Genomic DNA, 20,142 nt, shown 5'->3' on the forward strand with positions numbered 1-20,142 from the left:
GTACGGTGCAGGGGTCCGGTTGTACTTATCCCGTGTGTGGTGTAGGGGTCCGGATGTACATACCCCGTGTGTGGTGCAGGGGTCCGGATCTATGTACCCCGTGTGTGGTGCAGGGGTCCGGATGTATGTACCCCGAGTACGGTGCAGGGGTCCGGTTGTACTTATCCCGTGTGTGGTGCAGGGGTCCGAATGTACATACCCCGTGTGTGGTGCAGGGGTCCGGATGTATGAACCCCATGTGCGGTGCAGGGGTCCGGATGTACGTACCCCGTGTGCGGTGCAGGGGTCTGGATGTACGTACCCCGTACACGGTGCAGGGGTCCCGATGTACGTACCCCATCTGTGGTGCAGGAGTCCGGATGTACGTACCCCGTGTGTGGTGCAGGGGTCCGGATGTATGTACCCCGAGTACGGTGCAGGGGTCCGGTTGTACTTATCCCGTGTGTGGTGCAGGGGTCCGGATGTACATACCCCGTGTGTGATGCAGGGGTCCGGATCTATGTACCCCGTGTGTGGTGCAGGGGTCCGGATGTATGTACCCCGGGTACGATGCAGGGGTCCGGTTGTAGCTATCCCGTGTGTGGTGCAGGGGTCCAGATGTACGTACCCCGTGTGCGGTGCAGGGGTCCGGATGTACGTACCCCGTGTGCTGTGCAGGGGGTTTGGATGTACGAACCCCGTGTGCAGTGAAGGGGTCCGGATGTATGTACCCCGTGTGTGGTGCAGGGGTCCGGATGTATGTACCCCGAGTACGGTGCAGGGGTCCGGTTGTACTTATCCCGTGTGTAGTGCAGGGGTCCGAATGTACGAACCCCGTGTGTGGTGCAGGGGTCCGGATGTATGTACCCCGTGTGCGTTGCAGGGGTCCAGATGTACGTACCTCGTGTGTGGTGCAGGGGTCTGGATGTACGTACCTCGTGTGTGGTGCAGGGGTCCGGTTGTACTTATCCCGTGTGTGGTGCAGGGGTCCGGATGTACGTACCCCGTGTGCGGTGCAGGGGTCCGGATGGACGTACCCCGTGTGTGGTGCAGGGGTCCAGATGTGCGAACCCCGTGTGTGGTGCAGGGGTCCGAATGTACGTACCTTGTGTGCGGTGCAGGGGTCCGGATGTACGTACCCCGTGTGTGGTGCAGGTGTGCAGATGTACACTTTTTCCAAAAAGTCGCCAAATTTAGTTCACTTACGTTCCAATCCTCCTCTGATGTATTTGTGAGTACCCCAAAATGTGGGCACAATTTTTATGGTTTTTGACAAGTCGCAAAAACAGTTTAAGGGTACGTTCACACAGGACTTTTTTGCTGCTTTTTTTTGCTGCTTTTTTTTATGCTAATTTTCAGCTGCTTTTTACAGTACCAGTAAAGCCTATGAGATTTCAGAAATCTCATGCACACACGTTGGTTTTTTGTTTGATCAGTATTTTCTGCTTTGCTGCTTTTTTTGGACATAGGGCATGTCACTTCTTTCAGCGTTTTTGCAGCGTTTTTGCAGCGTTTTTTCACCCATTGACTTGAATGGGTGATGAAAAAAACGCTGAAAAAACGCATGTAGCATTATTTGCTGCGTTTTTTGTGCAGAAAATCATGGCCAGCAGGAAGGGATCTCACAGCCAAGAGCTTAGGGGTGTGGTTAGTGAGGTGTGAAGAGCCATTGTGAGCCATTGTGAGGTGTGAAGAGCCATTGTGAGCCATTGTGAGGTGTGAAGAGCCATTGTGAGGTGTCCTGATTGTGATCTATTGTGAGGGAGTTCCTGGTAGTAAGGTGTGAAGAGCCATTGTGAGGTGTGAAGAGCCATTGTGAGGTGTCCTAGCAGCTGAAAATTGGCATAATAAAAAAAGCAGCAAAAATCTGCAGCAAAAAATCTGCAGCAAAAATCTGCAGCAAAAAAGTCCTGTGTGAACGTACCCAAAAAACGCACCAAAAACGCACCAAAAAAACGCATCTAAATTAGCATGCAAAAAAAGCAGCAAAAAAGTCCTGTGTGAACGTACCCTAAGACAGGAAAAAAGCCAATTTTTGACTTGGCACCAAATTCATGAGTGTGGCAACAAAAATGGCAACTAATACCACAAGACAAAAAGGAAAGTGACTAAAAAAAATGCAAATGATTAATCTGGGCCAATATTTCACCTTTCCCTGAGCGTTATTACATTGTCATGTAGCACTGAATATATACAGTACAATATAATAGTACAGAATTAATGTTAATAGACTTTTTGTTTGCCTTTATGGTTTTGTTTTCTGACTTTTGCTATAAACAATGTTAGTAATATGAGTTTGTTTGCAACAGCCAGCAATGACCGTTAAAGCTCCGGCCCCGCTGCAGGGTTTGGCCACCATCACCACAGGAACGGGCACAATCCTGCGCACTATACCGGTAGTCACTGCTTCTTCCTCCCTCGTGGCATCGGCGGGAGGGAAACCAACTGCAATCCATCAATTGCTTACAAATGGTGGCCTAGCAAAGCTGGCAAGTAGTATCCCTGGCCTTGCACAGTTATCCAGCCCATCTACAGGTAAGCGCACTCGGATATTTCCTTTACAACAGATTCTGAAATTGGATCCAATATTTGTGTCTTTCATTTTGCTTCAGGTTTAAAAGCACCGACCACCATCACAGTCACCCTGCGTGGTCAGCCAAGTCGTGTCAGCACCCTCAGCCAGGCCAGTATGGGGGTAGGGGCCCAAACTAAGCAAGATGATGTTTCCCAGCAGGTGAGAAATATCACTATATATTAGGATCTTTACTAAGGGCGTGTGGAATCAAACCAGTATTAAGGCAAAACCACATGTTTTACTTCCAATTGCAGTGATTTATTTTTTTTTGCATTTTTTTGGCCACGAGGCTTGTACAGGTGAAACTCATGGTGGGAATCTTTGAAGTCTGGTTGCCTGTGACTGAGTTGCTGTTATTTGCGCCAAATTTATCAATATGTTGCACAATGTTTGCTAAGTTGGGCACATTTTTAAAGGGGTTGTCCTGTCCAAGTCGATAAGTCAGCAGTCACCCTGTGTGATTGCAGACTCATGAATCCCCCAGTGCACCCACTGCGCTGCGGGGATTCACCAGTTTCTGAGCCGGGACCAGAATGGTATGTATGTGTTCAACATACTTCTGGCCAGTTGGCGTGGCCTTGCTTCCATACACTTGTATACAGCGAGGCCGCAACCTCTAGTTGGCCATGCCCTCTTGTCAACCATGCCCACTGGCCGGCGGTGCTCTAGGTGGGGCACGGCCTCACTCAATGCAAGTGTATGTATAACACATACATACCCTCCTGTCCTGGGTTAGAAACTGGCGAGTCCCCACAGCGCTCAGTTCGTGCACAGGGCGGGGGGTATCATAAGTCTGCAGTCACACAGAGTGACTTACAGATTTGGACCGGACAACCCCTTTATAGGGGTTATAACACTATCTAGAACCAAATGTGCACTTTTTATGCCACCCGCTATTGGAGTGAGAATAGCGATTTTTCTAAAAGTCACAATTAATAAATCTGAATTAGCTAACCATGCCCACTAGTGATGAGCGAGTATACTCGTTGCTCAGGTGGTCTCCGAGTATTTGTAACTGCTCGGAGATTTAGTTTTTGTTGACGCAGCTGCATGATTTACAGCTGCTAGCCAGCCTGAGTACATGTGGGGGTTGCCTGGTTGCTAGGGAATCCCCACATGTAATCAAGCTGGCTAACAGCTGTAAATCATGCAGCTGCGGCGACGAAAACAAAATCTCCGAGCACTAACAAATACTCTGAGACCACCCGTGCATGCTCGGGAATACCCGAGCAACTAGTACACTTGCTCATCACTAGTGCCCACACTTCCCACCTACTTTTGAAAAATGGCGAGCGCAAAATGAATTAGAAAAGTTGCAATTATTTCAACAATAATAAACTTTGTTGGATGTTTAACACACTGCCTTTCCGTGCTCAGAAGTTTTGTTTAAGTCCTTCCTGCAAAGTACATTTATGATCCTGGTAGTTCCCACAGCATGTCATAACAGTATGGCATGGGCTCAGTAGCTGAACACGCACCATCAGCAGTGAGGGTTACATATACTAGGTGCAGATCGAAGCTAACCTTAAGGGCTTGTCTAGTTTTGGCACGAACTTCTGCAGTCAACACACGCTGTCAGGATTCTCTGGTGCCATGTGGCGAAACCAGGTGGTCATGTGACAGCAAGTATCGATAAGCAGACTCCCTGCCACATTCTAACTAGACTTGCACGGCCTCACTCAATTCACTTGTATTGAGCAAGGTTGCTCACATCTTGTCGGAATGTGGTAGGAAGTATGTAAATCACATACTATAGGGCACATAACCAACCACTCCCGGCATCGGAGAATCCTGACAACACACTGAGGATTCACAAGCCTGTAGTCATATAGAGTTACTGCAAACTTTCGTGCCAATCCTGCATAACCCCTTTGATCGCTTGCTTTCAACCACTTGGTGTAAGTGGCCATTAGATTTAACTTGGATGGCAACCTAATAGGTCCCTGTCATACACATGGATTGTTTGCAGTTTTCATACACTGCTTACCTACCTTTTATGTAATCTGAGGACTATATAAGTTTTCAAAGTTGTTCTTGAGAAAATAATAAGAGCCATGTGTATTTGTCTCTTGTGTGTCAAATTTCTGACTTTACTAGAGACCAATAGATGGGCAATACTGACTTAAATGGGCGCTATTTCCATTGTTGATGGCTCTTCTATCAAGTGGACTTTGGCCTAAGTCCGTTTAATTAATGGGGTTTTTTATGTTTGTTTTTTTTATCATAAGGGGATTTTATTCTTTACAAGCAGTTCACTTAAGCAGAAGATCTGTTACTCGGTGTTTATTGCACGTAGTAAATACAAAAACTGTCTTGATTTTCTCCAAGTTTGGTCTTAAATTAGATACGCCCCGTTGACATCACGTTAAGGCCAACATTTAGCATATACAATGGAAAAACCTTGTGCCTTATACCCCATACACATTCATAGGACTCTTTTTACCTGGCATACATTACACTGATATACTACAGACCCTACACAAGGTCATATGACGAAGGTACAGTACAGACCAAAAGTTTGGACACACCTTCTCATTTAAAGATTTTTCTGTATTTTCATGACTTTGAAAATTGTACATTCACACTGAAGGCATCAAAACTATGAATTAACACATGTGGAATTATATACTTAACAAAAAAGTGTGAAACAATTGAAATTATGTCTTATATTCTAAGTTCTTCAAAGTAGCCACCTTTTGCTTTGATGACTGCTTTGCACACTTTTGGCATTCTCTTGATGAGCTTCAAGAGGTAGTCACCAGAAATGGTTTTCACTTCACAGGTGTGCCCTGTCTGGTTTAATAAGTGGAATTTCTTGCCTTATAAATGGTCTTGGGACCATCAGTTGTGTTGGGCAGAAGTCTGGTGGATACACAGCTGATAGTCCTACTGAATAGACTGTTAGAATTTGTATTATGGCAAGAAAAAAGCAGCGAAGTTAAGAAAAACGAGTGGCCATCATTACTTTAAGAAATGAAGGTCAGTCAGTCTGAAATATTGGGCAAACTTTTGAAAGTGTCCCCAAGTGCAGTGGCAAAAACCATCAAGCGCTACAAAGAAACTGGCTCACATGAGGCCCGCCCCAGGAAGGAAGACCAAGAGTCACCTCTGCTTCTGAGGATAAGTTTATCCGAGTCACCAGCCTCAGAAATCGCAGGTTAACAGCAACTAAAATTAGAGACCATTTCAATGCCACACAGAATTCTAGCAGCAGACACATCTCTACAACAACTGTTAAGAGGAGACTTTGTGCAGCAGGCCTTCATGGTAAAATAGCTGCTAGGAAACCACTGCTAAGGACAGGCAACAAGCAGAAGAGACTTGTTTGGGCTAAAGAACACAAGGAATGGACATTAGACCAGTGGAAATCTGTGCTTTGGTCTGATGAGTCCAAATTTGAGATCTTTGGTTCCAACCACCGTGTCTTTGTGCAACGCAGAAAAGGTGAACGGATGGACTCTACATGCCTGGTTCCCACCGTGAAGCATGGAGGAGGAGGTGTGATGGTGTGGGGGTGCTTTGCTGGTGACACTGTTGAGGATTTATTCAAAATTGAAGGCATACTGACCCAGCATGGCTACCACAGCATCTTGCAGCGGCATGCTATTCCATCCGGTTTGCGGTTAGTTGGACCATCATGTCTTTTTCAACAGGACAATGACCCCAAACACACCTCCAGGCTGTGTAAGGGCTATTTGACCAAGAAGGAGAGTGATGGGGTGCTACGCCAGATGACCTGGCCTCCACAGTCACCAGACCTGAACCCAATCAAGATGGTTTGGGGTGAGCTGGACCGCAGAGTTAAGGCAAAAGGGCCAACAAGTGCTAAGCATCTCTGCGAACTTCTTCAAGATTGTTGGAAGACCATTCCCGGTGACTACGTCTTGAAGCTCATCAAGAGAATGTCAAGAGTGTGCAAAGCAGTTATCAAAGCAAAAGGTGGCTACTTTGAAGAACCTAGAATATAAGACATAATTTCAGTTGTTTCACACTTTTTTGTTAAGTATATAATTCCACATGTGTTAATTCATAGTTTTGATGCCTTCAGTGTGAATGTACAATTTTCATAGTCCTGAAAATACAGAAAAATCTTTAAATGAAAAGGTGTCCAAACTTTTGGTCTGTAACGTATATGTTGATTAGAAAGCAACAGTGTTTTGTGAACTTGGCCTTAAGCTACATTGACATGGAAAGAATATAGTTAAAAACGTTCTTGATAACGCCCAGGTCACAATAATCATTCACTGTAAACCGGCTGCCGATCACCTGATGCGCAAGCAAAAGACTCGTTCATCGGGTGAAAAGATCCTTTGCGCAGCGCAAAAGATCATCAGGGCATTATCCTGTGTAAGCATTGCTCCCATTGCCGAGAACTATGGCAACCTTTGTACAATGAGCGATTTTATTACAGATCTATTGTTTCATTTCGCTCATATTACAGTTTGTTCAGTGCTCATCATTTACTGCAGTCTTTGTAAGCAGGCTATTAAGTGGCCGCCGATCTGTTTGCCGATCAGTGGTAGATTAGTGCCACCGATCGGTCCATGTAAACAGACCCTTCTTTACAAGTAAAGTCTGCATTTCCTCATTTCTTTTCTCCTTTGGCATGTTGTATTATTATGTGAACCCTTTTCTTATTCACATTACACATACAGTGGGGGAAATAATTACTTGATCCCTTGCTGATTTTGTAAGTTTGCCCACTGACAAAGACATGAACACTCTATAATTTTAAGGGTAGGTTAATTTTAACATTGAGAGATAGAATATCAAAAATAAAATCCAGAAAATCGCATCGTACAAATTATGTAAATTTATTTGCATTTTGCAGTGAGAAATAAGTATTTGAGCCCTCTGGTAAACAAGACTTAATACTTGGTGGCATAACCCTTGTTGGCTAGCACAGCAGTCAGACGTTTTTTGTAGTTGATGATGAGGTTTGCACATATGTCAGGAGGAATTTTGGTCCACTCCTTTTTGCAGATCATCTCTAAATCATTAAGATTTTGAGGCTGTCGCTTGGCAATTCGGAGCTTCAACTCCCTCCATAAGTTTTCTATGGGATTAAGATCTGGAGACTGGCCACTCCTTTGTTGCCTTGGCTGTATGTTTTGGGTCATTGTCTTGTTGGAAGACCCAGCCACGACCCATTTTTAATGTCCTGGCGGAGGGAAGGAGGTTGTCACTCAGGATTTTACGGAGCATGGCTCCATCCATTCTCCCATTGATGCGGTGAAGTAGTCCTGTGCCCTTACCAGAGAAACACCCCCAAAACATAATGTTTCCACCTCCATGCTTGACAGTGGGGACGGTGTTCTTTGAGTTATAGGCAGCATTTCTCTTCCTCCAAACATGGCGAGTCGAGTTAATGCCAAAGAGCTCACTTTTTATCTCATCTGACTACAGCACCTTCTCCCAATCACTCACAGAATCATACAGGTGTTCATTGGCAAACTTCAGACGGGCGTGCTCATGTGCCTTCTTGAGCAGGGGGACCTTGAGGGCACTGCAGGATTTTAAACCTTTACAGCGTAATGTGTTACCAATGGTTTCCTTGGTGACTGTGGTCCCAGCTGCCTTGAGATCATTAACAAGTTCCCCCTTGTAGTTTTAGGCTGATCTCTCACCTTCCTTAAGATCAAGGATAACCCACAAGGTGAGATTTTGCATGGTGCCCCAGATCAATTTCGATTGACAGTCATTTTGTATTTCTTCCATTTTCTTACTATTGCCTCCTTCTCACCCAGCATCTTACTTATGGTTTTGTAGCCTATTCCAGCTTTGTGCTGGTCTATGATCTTGTCCCTGACTTCCTTACAAAGCTCTTTGGTCTTGCCCATGTTGTAGAGGTTAGAGTCTGACTGATTAATTGAGCAGGTGGACAGGAGTCTTTTATGAAAGTGACTATGTAAGACAGCTGTCTTTAATGCAGGTAACAAGTTGATTAGGAGCGTCTAACTGGTCTGTAGGAGCCAGAACTCTTAATGGTTGGTAGGCGATCAAATACTTTTTTCTCACTTCAAAATGCAAATCAATTTATATAATTTATACAATGTTATTTCTCCTTCACTTCATTGGGGGACACAGTACCATGGTGTATGCTGCTGTCATTAGGAGGCTGACACTAAGTGAATATAAAAAAAATTAGCTCCTCCTCTGCAGTATACACCCACACACACAATAGCTCTTGCTGAACCAGTTCTTGCTTAGTGTCCGTAGGAGGCACATGGGTCTGCTATTCAAACCACAATTTTTTATTTTATTTGTGTTTTTTCTTTTTACCAATTTTTCGCAAGGATCATAGGGGCGACTGATCCCTTCAGGGTTCTGCTCTCCCCTGACCACCAGGCGGGAACGTGGAGTGTCGCCTCCACGTACCCCCTCCTGCACCATCTATAGCCATGCCTGAGCTCTATTCTAGGAGCGACGGGTCCCTTAAGGGCACCGCTCTCCCCGCACAGTCAAAAGACAGGAACATGGAGTGTCGCCTCCATGTACCCCCTTCTGAAGCCAGGCTTACAGCCGGACAACAGCCCTGTCCCATCCTAAGGGAGTGAACCCCTAGGATGTGCAGAGGCATATATGACGTCCGAGCGGCCCCCACTGCATCACCACTGATAGAACAGCGGTGATGAAAGGAGGCGGACGGTCCCTCTCCACATCCCTAACAAAGGGATTGTGGATGGAGGGTCCCTGCGTTGTCCAATCTGTGGCATCTGACCTGCAGGCAGAGCAGTTAGGTTCTGCGATTCCTCAGTGATCCTCCGGATTTCTGTGTGGTAAGTGCCAGGGTCAGGTTTGGCAGGGGAGCTCCTGACGGCGCTGCACCTCTCAAGCCGGGTACGTTCTGGCTGGCGCCTGAAATTTACTCCCCAGCTTCGCCTTTACTAGGCCGGAAGCTCCGCCCACTTGCCACACGCATTCAGCCGGCTCCGTCCAATCTTTTGGCTCTTCCCTTCCTGCTCCAGGCGGCCATTGCTGTGTTCCGGACTCTTCTCTGCACTTCAGACTCCTCCAGCGATCCTGGAGCTTAAGTGCTGTGCTGCGACACAGCTGGTTTTCCAGCAGAGGACCGATTTGGGCACACAGGACCGTAGGAAAGAGCTGAGCTGCGACACATTGGCTTTCCCTGGGCATTTCTCTTCAGTCACTGGGGTACTTAGCAGAGTCAGGACATACTAGAGTATACCATTTTCTAAGGCACCCAGGAAGGCTACCAAAACCCATGCAGTATTCTTCACCTCATGTACCTCCTGTCAATCTTCGCTACCCCGGGGACAGAGTAATCCCCTCTGCAAAGCTTGTGACCCCGAATGCTCTCAGGAGCACCCCCCCCCCCCCCCCCGCCGCTACCAAACTTAGTGTACCTAGTCTCCCTGAGTGGGCTTCGTCACTGTCGCAGTCCGTGACCTCGCTGGCTGAAGCTATTGAGTCCCTCCAGGAACCCTCCACGGGCCGGGGCATCCGTCTGCCTGTTCTAGAAGATTCCTCTTCTACACTAGAACCGTCGGCCTGCAGGAGCCGTACTCAGGCACAAAATATACGGACAGCTAGAAAACCGATCCATAGTACGTCTCCCGGACCCTCTCGCGCCTCTGCATCCGTAAGCTCCGTCTCTCGCTCCCCCTCACCAGTGGTTCGCAGCGACCAGAACTCTGACTACGAGTCTGAGTCTCTCGACCTGGACTCGCCTGAGTATCAGCTGACAGTGGATAATCTCACTGAGGCCGTCAACCAAACCCTGAAGGTGTACGAGGACTCATGCGATGTCCTTTTAATGAACTAAATGACCGCATAGGGTGTTTGCCAATCATCCCGAGATTCCAGACATACTTCAGAGGCCTAAGGTGCGGCCAAACAAATGTTTCACTGGACTGAAGCCTCTAGAGGTAAGATATACCTTCTCATCGGATCTACGGAAGGTGTGAGCGGAATCCCCTCCAGTTGATCCACCGTGTCCCGTCTGTCCCTAGCGACAGCAGCATACACCATGGTCCTGTGTCCCACAATGAGTGGCTCGAAGAAAAGGATTTTACAGTGAGAAAACACAAATATCTCTGTTTTCTGGATTTTTCTTTTGATAGTCTATCTCTCAATGTTAAAATTAACCTACCCTTAAAATTATGGACTGTTCATGTCTTTGTCAGTGGGCAAACTTTCAACATCAGCAAGGGATCAAATACTTATTTTCCCCTCTGTACCTATAAAGCTGGGCCTTTTATTGTATGCATTGTTTCCTGATGTCTTAGGTGGGACAATGTGAACGGTCTGACCTCCATAACACATGTATTCGGGCTGTCTGTAAAAGTCTTGGGCTGTTTGAACGTTCTTATTCTTTACTGTTTTCTTAGTGTATATGTAATAGGGATCCCCTGTTGGAAATAGAGGGAATTGCCTTTACCAAGTAGATATATTAACAATATTTCCAAGTGTGCAAGGCCAAAGTAAGGATAAAGAGGAAAAGGCACGCCACACCTGGTTCAGAACTGCTGATGAAGTAGGGAAGCACTTCTTTATCATATATTCAGAAGAGCTTGGCACTGCTGAAAAGATATCTAGTATTTTTTTTTTTTAATTAGCCATAAAAAATCTTCCATATGTTTCATTTTTGTATAATCTGACCGCAATCTAATACTGTCGAGTGATATATAGTATTAGATTAATTCCTTCTTAGCTTCTGGCTTGAGTTGTTGCAACAAGAACATGAGACCGTCCTGACCTTAGCAAACCACTGATATCTTATAGAGCTGCCAGAGTGCCTTACCAACATCACAGTATGGTATCTGATTATACAAAATCGAAACATCCCGGGGATGATTTTGGATTGTGAAATTATTACAATACTCAATTCAAGAAGAAGTACCAAGTTCTTCTGAATACATAGTAAGGATGAAGTTAGACTAGTGAACCTATTCTTTCTCAGATTTATTAATAAGGAAGAAAAGTCCCCAAGCCCAAAATCGGACATCCGTGAAACATTTCCCAAGTGTGGCCCGTGATGTCCGTAACATCCAGCAGTCTCCTGGCCTGAACCTGATCACCTCTTAGGCATATATGTTGAGTTCAGATCAGGAGAACCAACAGCCAGTCTGAACATTGCAAATCCATAATCAGACTGTGTTTCATAGATGTCTGAATTCGGCCTTATTGTTAGGAAGAACTATAATTTGGTGAATTGGCCTCTAAAACTATGTCTCTGCTGTGATCTCCAGGCAATAGAGTCTTCCTCCACCACGGTTTCTGCTAGTAAGCTTCTCCCCCCTCTTGTGACAGAGCAGTGCAAGGTAGCAACATCCAGCGACAGGACACCTGGGGAAAAAACATTGTCAATAGTGCGTGCTGTGACCCCTCCAGCAGGTGAGACGCTCAGTTTTTGCACCTGCCGGTAATGTAAGAAAACTGTTAAAACTTGTATGGTAAACACTTAAATATCCGAGTATGCGAGTAGAAACGCAGGGTTTTTCTTAGTTGGACTTTTGTGCAATGAGGGTTCACAATGTAGACTTTACCATGCCAAAATTTTCACTTTCTCTCTATCTCTATATATATATATATACATACACACATGTGCTGTTGATGGCCTTTTCCTATAACTTTATATTGTTTTTGTTTGTTTTTTTCTTTTGCTGTGGTTCAGTTTTGTTTTTTGATTGGACAAACTTCCAAGTTGATCCCTTTTGTAGGAAATATTAGGAAAATCCATGTAATTTTTATATTACCCTCTAAAATATTCCAGTACTCACAATGACCACTGAAGTATATAAAATAATCCTGAGCTTAAATAAGAACCATGTTAAATAAAAAAAAAAAAAATTGTTCCACTTTTAAAGGGGACCGGTCACACTGAACATGCAGTCCGCTCTCTGGAGCAGCAGGCACTGAGCAGATTGATTTCATAGTTATGTTGGAAATGATTCAGTATAGCTTTTGTGTCGTGCATATAGATTCCTGTTCACTCTGGTTGTCCTACACCGTGATTGACATCTGTCTCCATTTGCACTTATGCAATCGGTGTATAGAGCCGCACACTGGACTCCTAAACCCAGAATGAACTGATACTAAAATTAGTAGATTGCAAGCTATACAACATCTTTTCCTACATAGCTGCTAAAGATGAGAGAATCAATTCTCAGGACTCTTTTCCATCTGCCAAGTTTGTAGTCTATGACCTCTTTGCAGGAGATCTGGGAAACGCCTTACCTTCCACCTTTTCTTTTGATAGGCCAGGCTTGTGCATCATGTCACATTGCAGTAGTGCCAACGCGCCAGCCCAGGTAATCAAAAGAAGACTTGGGAAGTAAGGAAACTGGCAAATCTCCCATCCAACGGTCACAGATTACTGACCTGGCCGATGAAGCCCGAAGTCCTGGGAATCAATCTGCTCTGCTCCTCCTGCTCTACAACCTACTGCCCATAGATCAGACATGTTTATCGTGAAAGATTCCCTTTTATAGAGTTGTAACATTGCTTGACAACCCAATTCTCAGTGACAAGAACCACATACTAAAAAGGTTATCACATTATTATAGGATAGAAAACTGTTTGAAAAGCTGAGCAGTATATGTAAAAATATATGGGGCACTGCATGGTCTTATTGATGAGTTGCTACCGAAGTTAAGATACACACAACAATATTGAACATTGTCATGTATTCGAAGAGAGACTGATCATTTGTACAAATAATGTGGACTTTTTTAAATTTGTTTCTATTGATATTTTTTGCCTTTTTCCCCCCTTTTGTTTTCTTTAGTAACTACAAGTCCACCCAAGACACTGTATGTCATGTCAGATGCCAAACTTTCTGCACTCACCAAATCTCTGGGCAGTGAACTGACTTCTCTACCTCTCAAAGCTATGACTTTACAAGGTTCATCAGTGGCCACCCCCGGAGCAGTGACTTTTACCACCCCATCTCTTGTCAGCGCTTCAAATTCAGCCTGCGCCATGGTGCTGTCTAAGATCGGCCCAGTTTTACAAGCTTCTTCTAAAACTCTTATCTTAGCAAAGACTCAATCAAATGAGAAAACTGGAAACCACGTAAGTGTGGTGGAGAGCTTGGGCAGGGTACCATCTGTCGTCGACGAGGGCAGCACCATAATTCACAGCCGAGAATCACTGGTCAACAGGCATCTTCTGCAGCCCGCACTAATAGCATTGTCTGGCTCCAGAAGTATGGTACAAAGTCCTGGGACATCCGCCAATCAGAAAACACAATGACTGCCTATGTGGCAAAGATGAAGCTCAACTAGCAGACCAAAGCTTTTACAGCAGTGTCCACTCGGCAGGCACTGAAGACAATAAATATCGGCTGAATTACATTACATTTCATGCTGAAGTCTTGCAGAATGCAGATTACACACACGCAGTATACAACGTTCATGTCATACCCACTGGTCAGAAAGTCAAAGACTTTGTTTTTACCTTTCCCATTTTTTTTCAGCTAGCTCTAAATTTCAGGTTACACTGCAGGCAAGTAAATAATTAACAATACTGCAGGGTAGATATCGCTACTGCAATGATGTCCTCACACATAATGGTCTAGGTGATCTTTGGTAGTTCTGTTCAGAAAAGAGTTTGTCAAGTGAGGAGATAAACAGCTCGATTTCCTCATCATTCTTATACCTAAACCACGATGGTTAAAAAAAAAAAAAAAATTACATCTATTTTTTTTTTCTTTGGCCCACAGTGTAATTTTTTTGTGAAATAAATAAAAAAATATATATATAGTCCATTTACACTAGGACTTATGTGGGAGCCCAGCTGTCTCTTTTGTTGCTTTGATCTTTGGTGCCACCTCATTGTTGATATTGTGGCAAAGCGGACATGTTGGTATGTACTTACTGGAAACCTGTAACATGGTTAATGATAGAAAGTTTGCTGCATAGTTACCGGAGAATTGTGTATCTATGTAAAATATGTTTGAAATATGGAGTTTCAGACCTGTATAAATTGTAAATACATCCTAAACACAGGTTCCTTTTTTAAGTAATATGCAACATATTTCCACTTCTATAAATAATTCACAGTTTAATGAGAACCTCACAACTCTCCGAGCAATCCTAAATGACCACCATGACTTTATTTAAGCCAAATTCTGGGGTTGTCCAGACTGTTCCTGCATCTGATCAGTCCTGGGTGGGATTGACATCCAGCAGAGCGGTGACGTCACCGTCGGGTCCCTACAAGTCTCGATGCATGAGAGCGACATTACTGGATATAAATCACATCCAGGGAGGTGTGCTAACAAGATGCAATCCCAGATTAGTCTGTGGGAATCAAGGACTAGTCCTGGTTGGTTTGTATTATTGTGCAAGCAAGATATATAGCTATATATTTCACCCGTAGATATAAGTATATTGTAATGCAGCAATAGGCTTATATAGTCATGGTGGCCGTTTAGGAGGGTTAGAGGAGCTGCCAGGCAGGATCCCTTTAAATCTTCACAAGTTCATTTACTGGTTTATTGTGGATTTTGAGCATTTTCATTTTGTTTGGATGGCCGTGATAAATGCTCTGATCACACTGCATTTCTGGGCTACAATTTGCTTATATAAACAGTTGTCATCCATAGGTGCCCGTGCAAAAAAAATAAATAATGCACCATATACAATTTTTTTGTGTGAGGTCTCTGTATTGTAAAGTGCAAACTACTCATATATGTGCTAGGAGTCACATGAGCAACACCAACTGTATAATAATCAGGTAATACTGAGATAACTGGGAAAGAAAACATGAAAATGTAAACCTGTATGAGAAAAGTAAAGCAAATGATTACAATATTAGGCTGTATACATACGACATTATTACATAGCTATTTGTTACAGATCGGTAGTATTGCATCCTTAGAAGCTATAGTCATAAAATAACGCCACGCTCCGTCACATGCTGTATTACAGCTATATCCCCTAGAAGCTTTCTTAGTATGGAGAAGCATTTGAGAATATTATCCATGGAAGAAACACCATGCTGCTTCTTATGGTGCGATGATCTGTAATATGGACTGATAGTGACTGTGTGCCACCAGAGAGGGTCCTGTATGCCGATGTGATGTATGCGTGAGACCCTGACATATTAGTCAACATTTTATAGGCATTGTAAAGTTTACATAGGGAAGTGTATGTCCCCGCCAGACCAGGAGGGATGACATCCTAACCACCAGTCTCCTGACTCTGCAGCCAGTCTGTGGCCAGGTCACTGGCGTGTTGACGGCATCCGTTCCAATTCAGCATAGACCGTTGCGTGTAAATTATGGAGTGGACACAGATGGTAAGTATCATTTATAATCCACCCTATTGTCACAAAAGTTAAAAATTGAGCAAAAAGCCCCTTTATGCTGTGTGCCCACGATGAGTTTTTGGTGAGTTTTTCACTGTGTATTTTCGCTCCATCAAAAACGCAGCATTTTACAGATCCAGCAAAATGGATGGGATTAATAGAAATCTCACGGAATCTCCTGACCATGGAACTTTTTTGACTTTAATTAGACTGTTTTAAATCCGCAAGATGTCAAATTCTCTTGTGGGTACGCCGAGTGTTATATACAGATTTTCCCTATAGACTTCCATTAGATGTAGAAAATCCACATACCAACAAGACAAAAAATGTAGCATCAAAAATGTAATGTAAAATGTACTCCTACGCACTGGAAAAAAAAAAGTTTCCTAATTTACGTAATAGGTGCAGAAATAGTACAGAAAATGTACAACTTCAAAAAAAACTCACTGAAAGCTCATTGCTTAATGCAGAATGAATCTGTGTAATGTTGGAAATTTTTATTTAAATGCGGATTTTACCTTTTAAGTAATGTTGAGACTACCACAATCAATCTTGGTGTTATAGACTGCAGTCGTTAACATTCAGGTCTCATTACGGGAAGCAACAAACTCAGCATGTAACAAGAAATAAAACGATTGTTCTAGAAACCAGTATGTAAAAAACACTGTACATTGTTTCCTTTGTTAACAAGTTTGATATGTGTTTGTTAGAAGCTTGCTTTTTAACGCTTATTAATGAACAGATCTAATTACGAAATTAATTTGTGCCGTTTCTTATTCTGAAAACCGTGTCTGCTTGCTCTTTAGGGAGATTGAGATAATTAGAATATCTTGTTGCCTGCAGAGTTTTCTACAGTTTCTTTTCTGAGTGGATATTTGCAGCACCTCAAACCATTACATGCATGTGGTTATTGCATAGATCAGACTGCAATTCTTGTTCAAGTGGTAATTACTTCTTGTAAATGGTTATCAGTAATTGTCTTTATAATAAGGCCACTATAATTCCTGGACTTATCTCTGCAAAATGTATCTGTGACTCTAAAGCCCCGTTAGATAAAAATTGAATGAAGCTGCCGGGACATTAATCTGATTTAAGATCATCACTTTATATAAATACAGTCTTGTTCATATTAGAGGGAATCTTATCCGTCAGAAATAAAGGATCAGGCATGTTAAATCCGTTCTAGGTGATAAAATTGGATTTTCGTATTCACCATAAAATCCCTTTCTGGATAAATAGATTGGGGAACATTGCACTGTTAGTATAGGCCCTGACACTAGGTAGTAAAAAAAAGTGTTGTCTCTCCTTTGACACTAAGGCTACTTTCACACTTGCGTTTTTAGCAATCCGTCGCAATCCGTCGTTTTGAGCAAAAAACGGATCCTGCAAATGTGCCCGCAGGATGCGTTTTTTGCCCATACACTTGTATTAGCGACGGCCACACGTCGCGTCCGTCGTGCAACGGATCCGTCGTGTTTTGGCCGACCGTCAGCACGAAAAAACGTTCAAGTGAGCATTTTTTTGTTCGTCGCGTCCGCCATTTTCTACCGCGCATGCGTGGCCGAAACTCCGCCCCCTCCTCCCCGGACTTCAGAATTGGCATCGGATGCGTTGAAAAACTGCATCCACTGCCCACGTCGTGCATAAATTTCACAACGTGTGTCTGTATGTCGGCCCAATGCTTAGCGACGGATCCATACCGACGCTAGTGTGAAAGTAGCCTTAGTAACCAAGGTTTGTGCCAAAAGCAGGAGGAGAGGAAAAAAATCTGTATCTGGTACACAGATCTAACAAGAAATGAACCCGAGAAGAGAACTAAAGCCAGAAAGGCATCACTTACGAACAAGGTGGGATCTGTGTCTCCTAATGTATTGGGTTTTATATTGTGTACAAAAATACGGTCTTCTTGATATAATTAGTGGACATAGCATAGTGGGATGTCTTTTGGCAGTGTCAGAGGGTGGGAAAATAGAACAGCTGACCATCCAGACCACCTAGCACACAGTGGTCTAAAGCACCTCATGGCCCAAACAGCCATTGGCAAAATTTGATGAATGGAAACTTGACGCCAAATTGCCCTTGTGTAATGAGCCGTTACGTAAAAGAGATTACCTTGTCTTTGGCCTTAAAGGCTTTCTTAATTGCACACCTGATCCACATGAGAATGGTAGTTTTAGAGGATGGCAGGCCGCTGCAAAGTCTATAAGGGATCACAAAGAGAGTATTGTAAGGTCTCGTTATTGATACATGCACCTTATTGGCTCTGACCAAATTCAGATAGAGAGAGCGCTTCTGAAGTGGAAGGAACAAAAGCAAAGAGAAAGGAGAATAATGTGCTTATTGATATGGAAGGCTCATTGAACTTTTAGAAGACTGTCAGCAAGGGTGTAAGACCACTTTGTTCTGATGGCGATTGAGAAAAGGGGACTAGCTCAACAAGCTCAAGCTATATGTGAATCGAGATGATCTCTGCAAGAATTGCCACCTTACACGAAAATAATTTGGGAGTGTCTCAAAGGTCCCAAGCTTCCAATAAATGCCTGCAAAGAGGAGAACACCTGCTTGCAAAAGGCAAGATTGCACTTAATGAATGGAAAGAGATACCTGTACATACCCTTAAAGGGGTATTCTCATGTTATTAAATTGCTTTAGTTATGCAGCATGAAAATAAGCAAGTTTGCCATTGACGTGCTTTTTCCTTGTGCTTTCATTCTCCTGCAATGAGAGCTTTTATCTTACATAGTGTACAGCTGGATTCCATGGAGCTCTGTCTCTTGTGCCTGGCCAAGTATGCGTAGTAATTTTTTTTCCAGGAGAGGAGGTAACTCCTAATATCTCTGTCACCTCTCTCTCTGTCCTTTTGATATCTAGAAAGCAGTTAGCTGCTCATCTCCCTCCCCCACGTCTCAGCTTCTGTTAAGCTTGCAAAATCATGAGGCCCCAGCATCAGCTGCATCCAGAGCAAGTCTCCTAATCACGGCCCTCCCTTTCCTGAGCTGCAGGTGCATCTCACAAAATTAGAATATTATCAAAAAGTTAATTTATTTTGGTTCTTAAATACAAAAAGTGAAACTCGTGTATTAGATAGTCATTACAAACAGATAGATCTATTTCAAGTGTTTATTTCTATTAATGTTGATGATTATGGCTTACAGCCAATGAAAACCCAAAAGTCATTATCTCAGTAAATTAGAATGCTTTATAACACCAGCTTAAAAAAAATGATTTTAAAATTTTAAATGTTGGCCTACTGAAATGAATATTCAGTAAATGCACTCAATACTTGGTCGGGGCTCCTTTTGCATCAATTACTGCATCAATGCGGCGTGGCATGGAGGCGATCAGTCTGTGGCACTGCTGAGGGGCTATGGAAGCCCAGGTTGCTTTGATAGCAGCCTTCAGCTTGTCTGCATTGTTGGGTCTGGTGCCTCTCCTCTTCCTCTTGACAATACCCCTTAGATTCTCTATGGGGTTAAGTTCAGGCGAGTTTGCTGGCCAATCAGAGTGATACTGTTGTTTTTAAACCAAGAATTGGTACTTTTGGCAGTGTGGACAGGTGCCAAATCCTGCTGAAGAAAGAAATTTCCATCTCCAAATAGCTTGTCGGCAGAGGGAAGCATGAAGTGCTCTAAAATTTCCTGGTAGATGGCAGCGCTGACTTTGATCTTGATAAAACACAGTGGACCTACACCAGCAGATGACATGGCTCCCGAAACCATCATTGATTGTGGATACTTAACACTAGACCTTGGAAATCAAGGTCCCAGAGTCTGGAGGAAGAGTGGAGAGGGCAAACAATCCAAGCTGCTTGAGGTCTAGTGTGAAGTTTCTATTGATGCCAAAGGAGCCCCAACCAAGTATTGAGTGCATTTACTGAATATCCATTTCAGTAAACCGACATATAGGATTTGAAAGCAATCTGGTTTTATAAAGTATTCTAATTTTCTGAGATAATGACTTTTGGGTTTTCATTGGCTGTAAGCCATAATCATCAACATTAACAGAAATAAACACTTGAAATACATCACCCTGTTTATAATGACTCCATATAATATATGTTTCGCGTTTTGTATTGAAGAACTGAAATTAACTTTTTGATGATATTCTAATTTTATGAGATGCACCTGTATGTGCTTATTCAAATACCTTGTTGTCTTTATATGAAATAAAGTAAAAGAAGGGGTCAGCACTTCTCTGTATAAGTGAAAAATAGGACATCTTTATTAGGGCATTTTCAATAAAGGAAACGTTTCGGAACATACACTAATTAAGGCATCCTATTTTTTTCACTTATGATCAAAAAAAGGGGACAG

The 20,142-nt window shown here is 43.4% G+C and overlaps 1 protein-coding gene across 2 annotated transcripts in view; it reads left to right on the forward strand.

The window, feature by feature from the left end:
- The window catches only part of KANSL3 (KAT8 regulatory NSL complex subunit 3), a 130,882-nt gene extending 115,718 nt beyond the window's left edge, over positions 1–15,164 (forward strand). Inside the window, exons 20-23 of one of the 2 annotated variants that reach the window (XM_077262905.1) lie at positions 2,289–2,514; positions 2,592–2,713; positions 11,767–11,911; positions 13,305–15,164. In XM_077262905.1, the coding sequence (XP_077119020.1) occupies positions 2,289–2,514; positions 2,592–2,713; positions 11,767–11,911; positions 13,305–13,771 (960 nt within the window). In that variant the 3' untranslated portion in view covers positions 13,772–15,164. The remainder of the gene's footprint in view (positions 1–2,288; positions 2,515–2,591; positions 2,714–11,766; positions 11,912–13,304) is intronic. The other variant, XM_077262906.1, reaches the window with a different exon arrangement.
- The last annotated feature ends 4,978 nt before the right edge of the window (positions 15,165–20,142 follow it).

The sequence above is a fragment of the Ranitomeya variabilis genome, chromosome 5 (assembly GCF_051348905.1).
Source record: "Ranitomeya variabilis isolate aRanVar5 chromosome 5, aRanVar5.hap1, whole genome shotgun sequence".
In the NCBI taxonomy this organism is placed as follows: Eukaryota; Metazoa; Chordata; class Amphibia; order Anura; family Dendrobatidae; genus Ranitomeya; species Ranitomeya variabilis.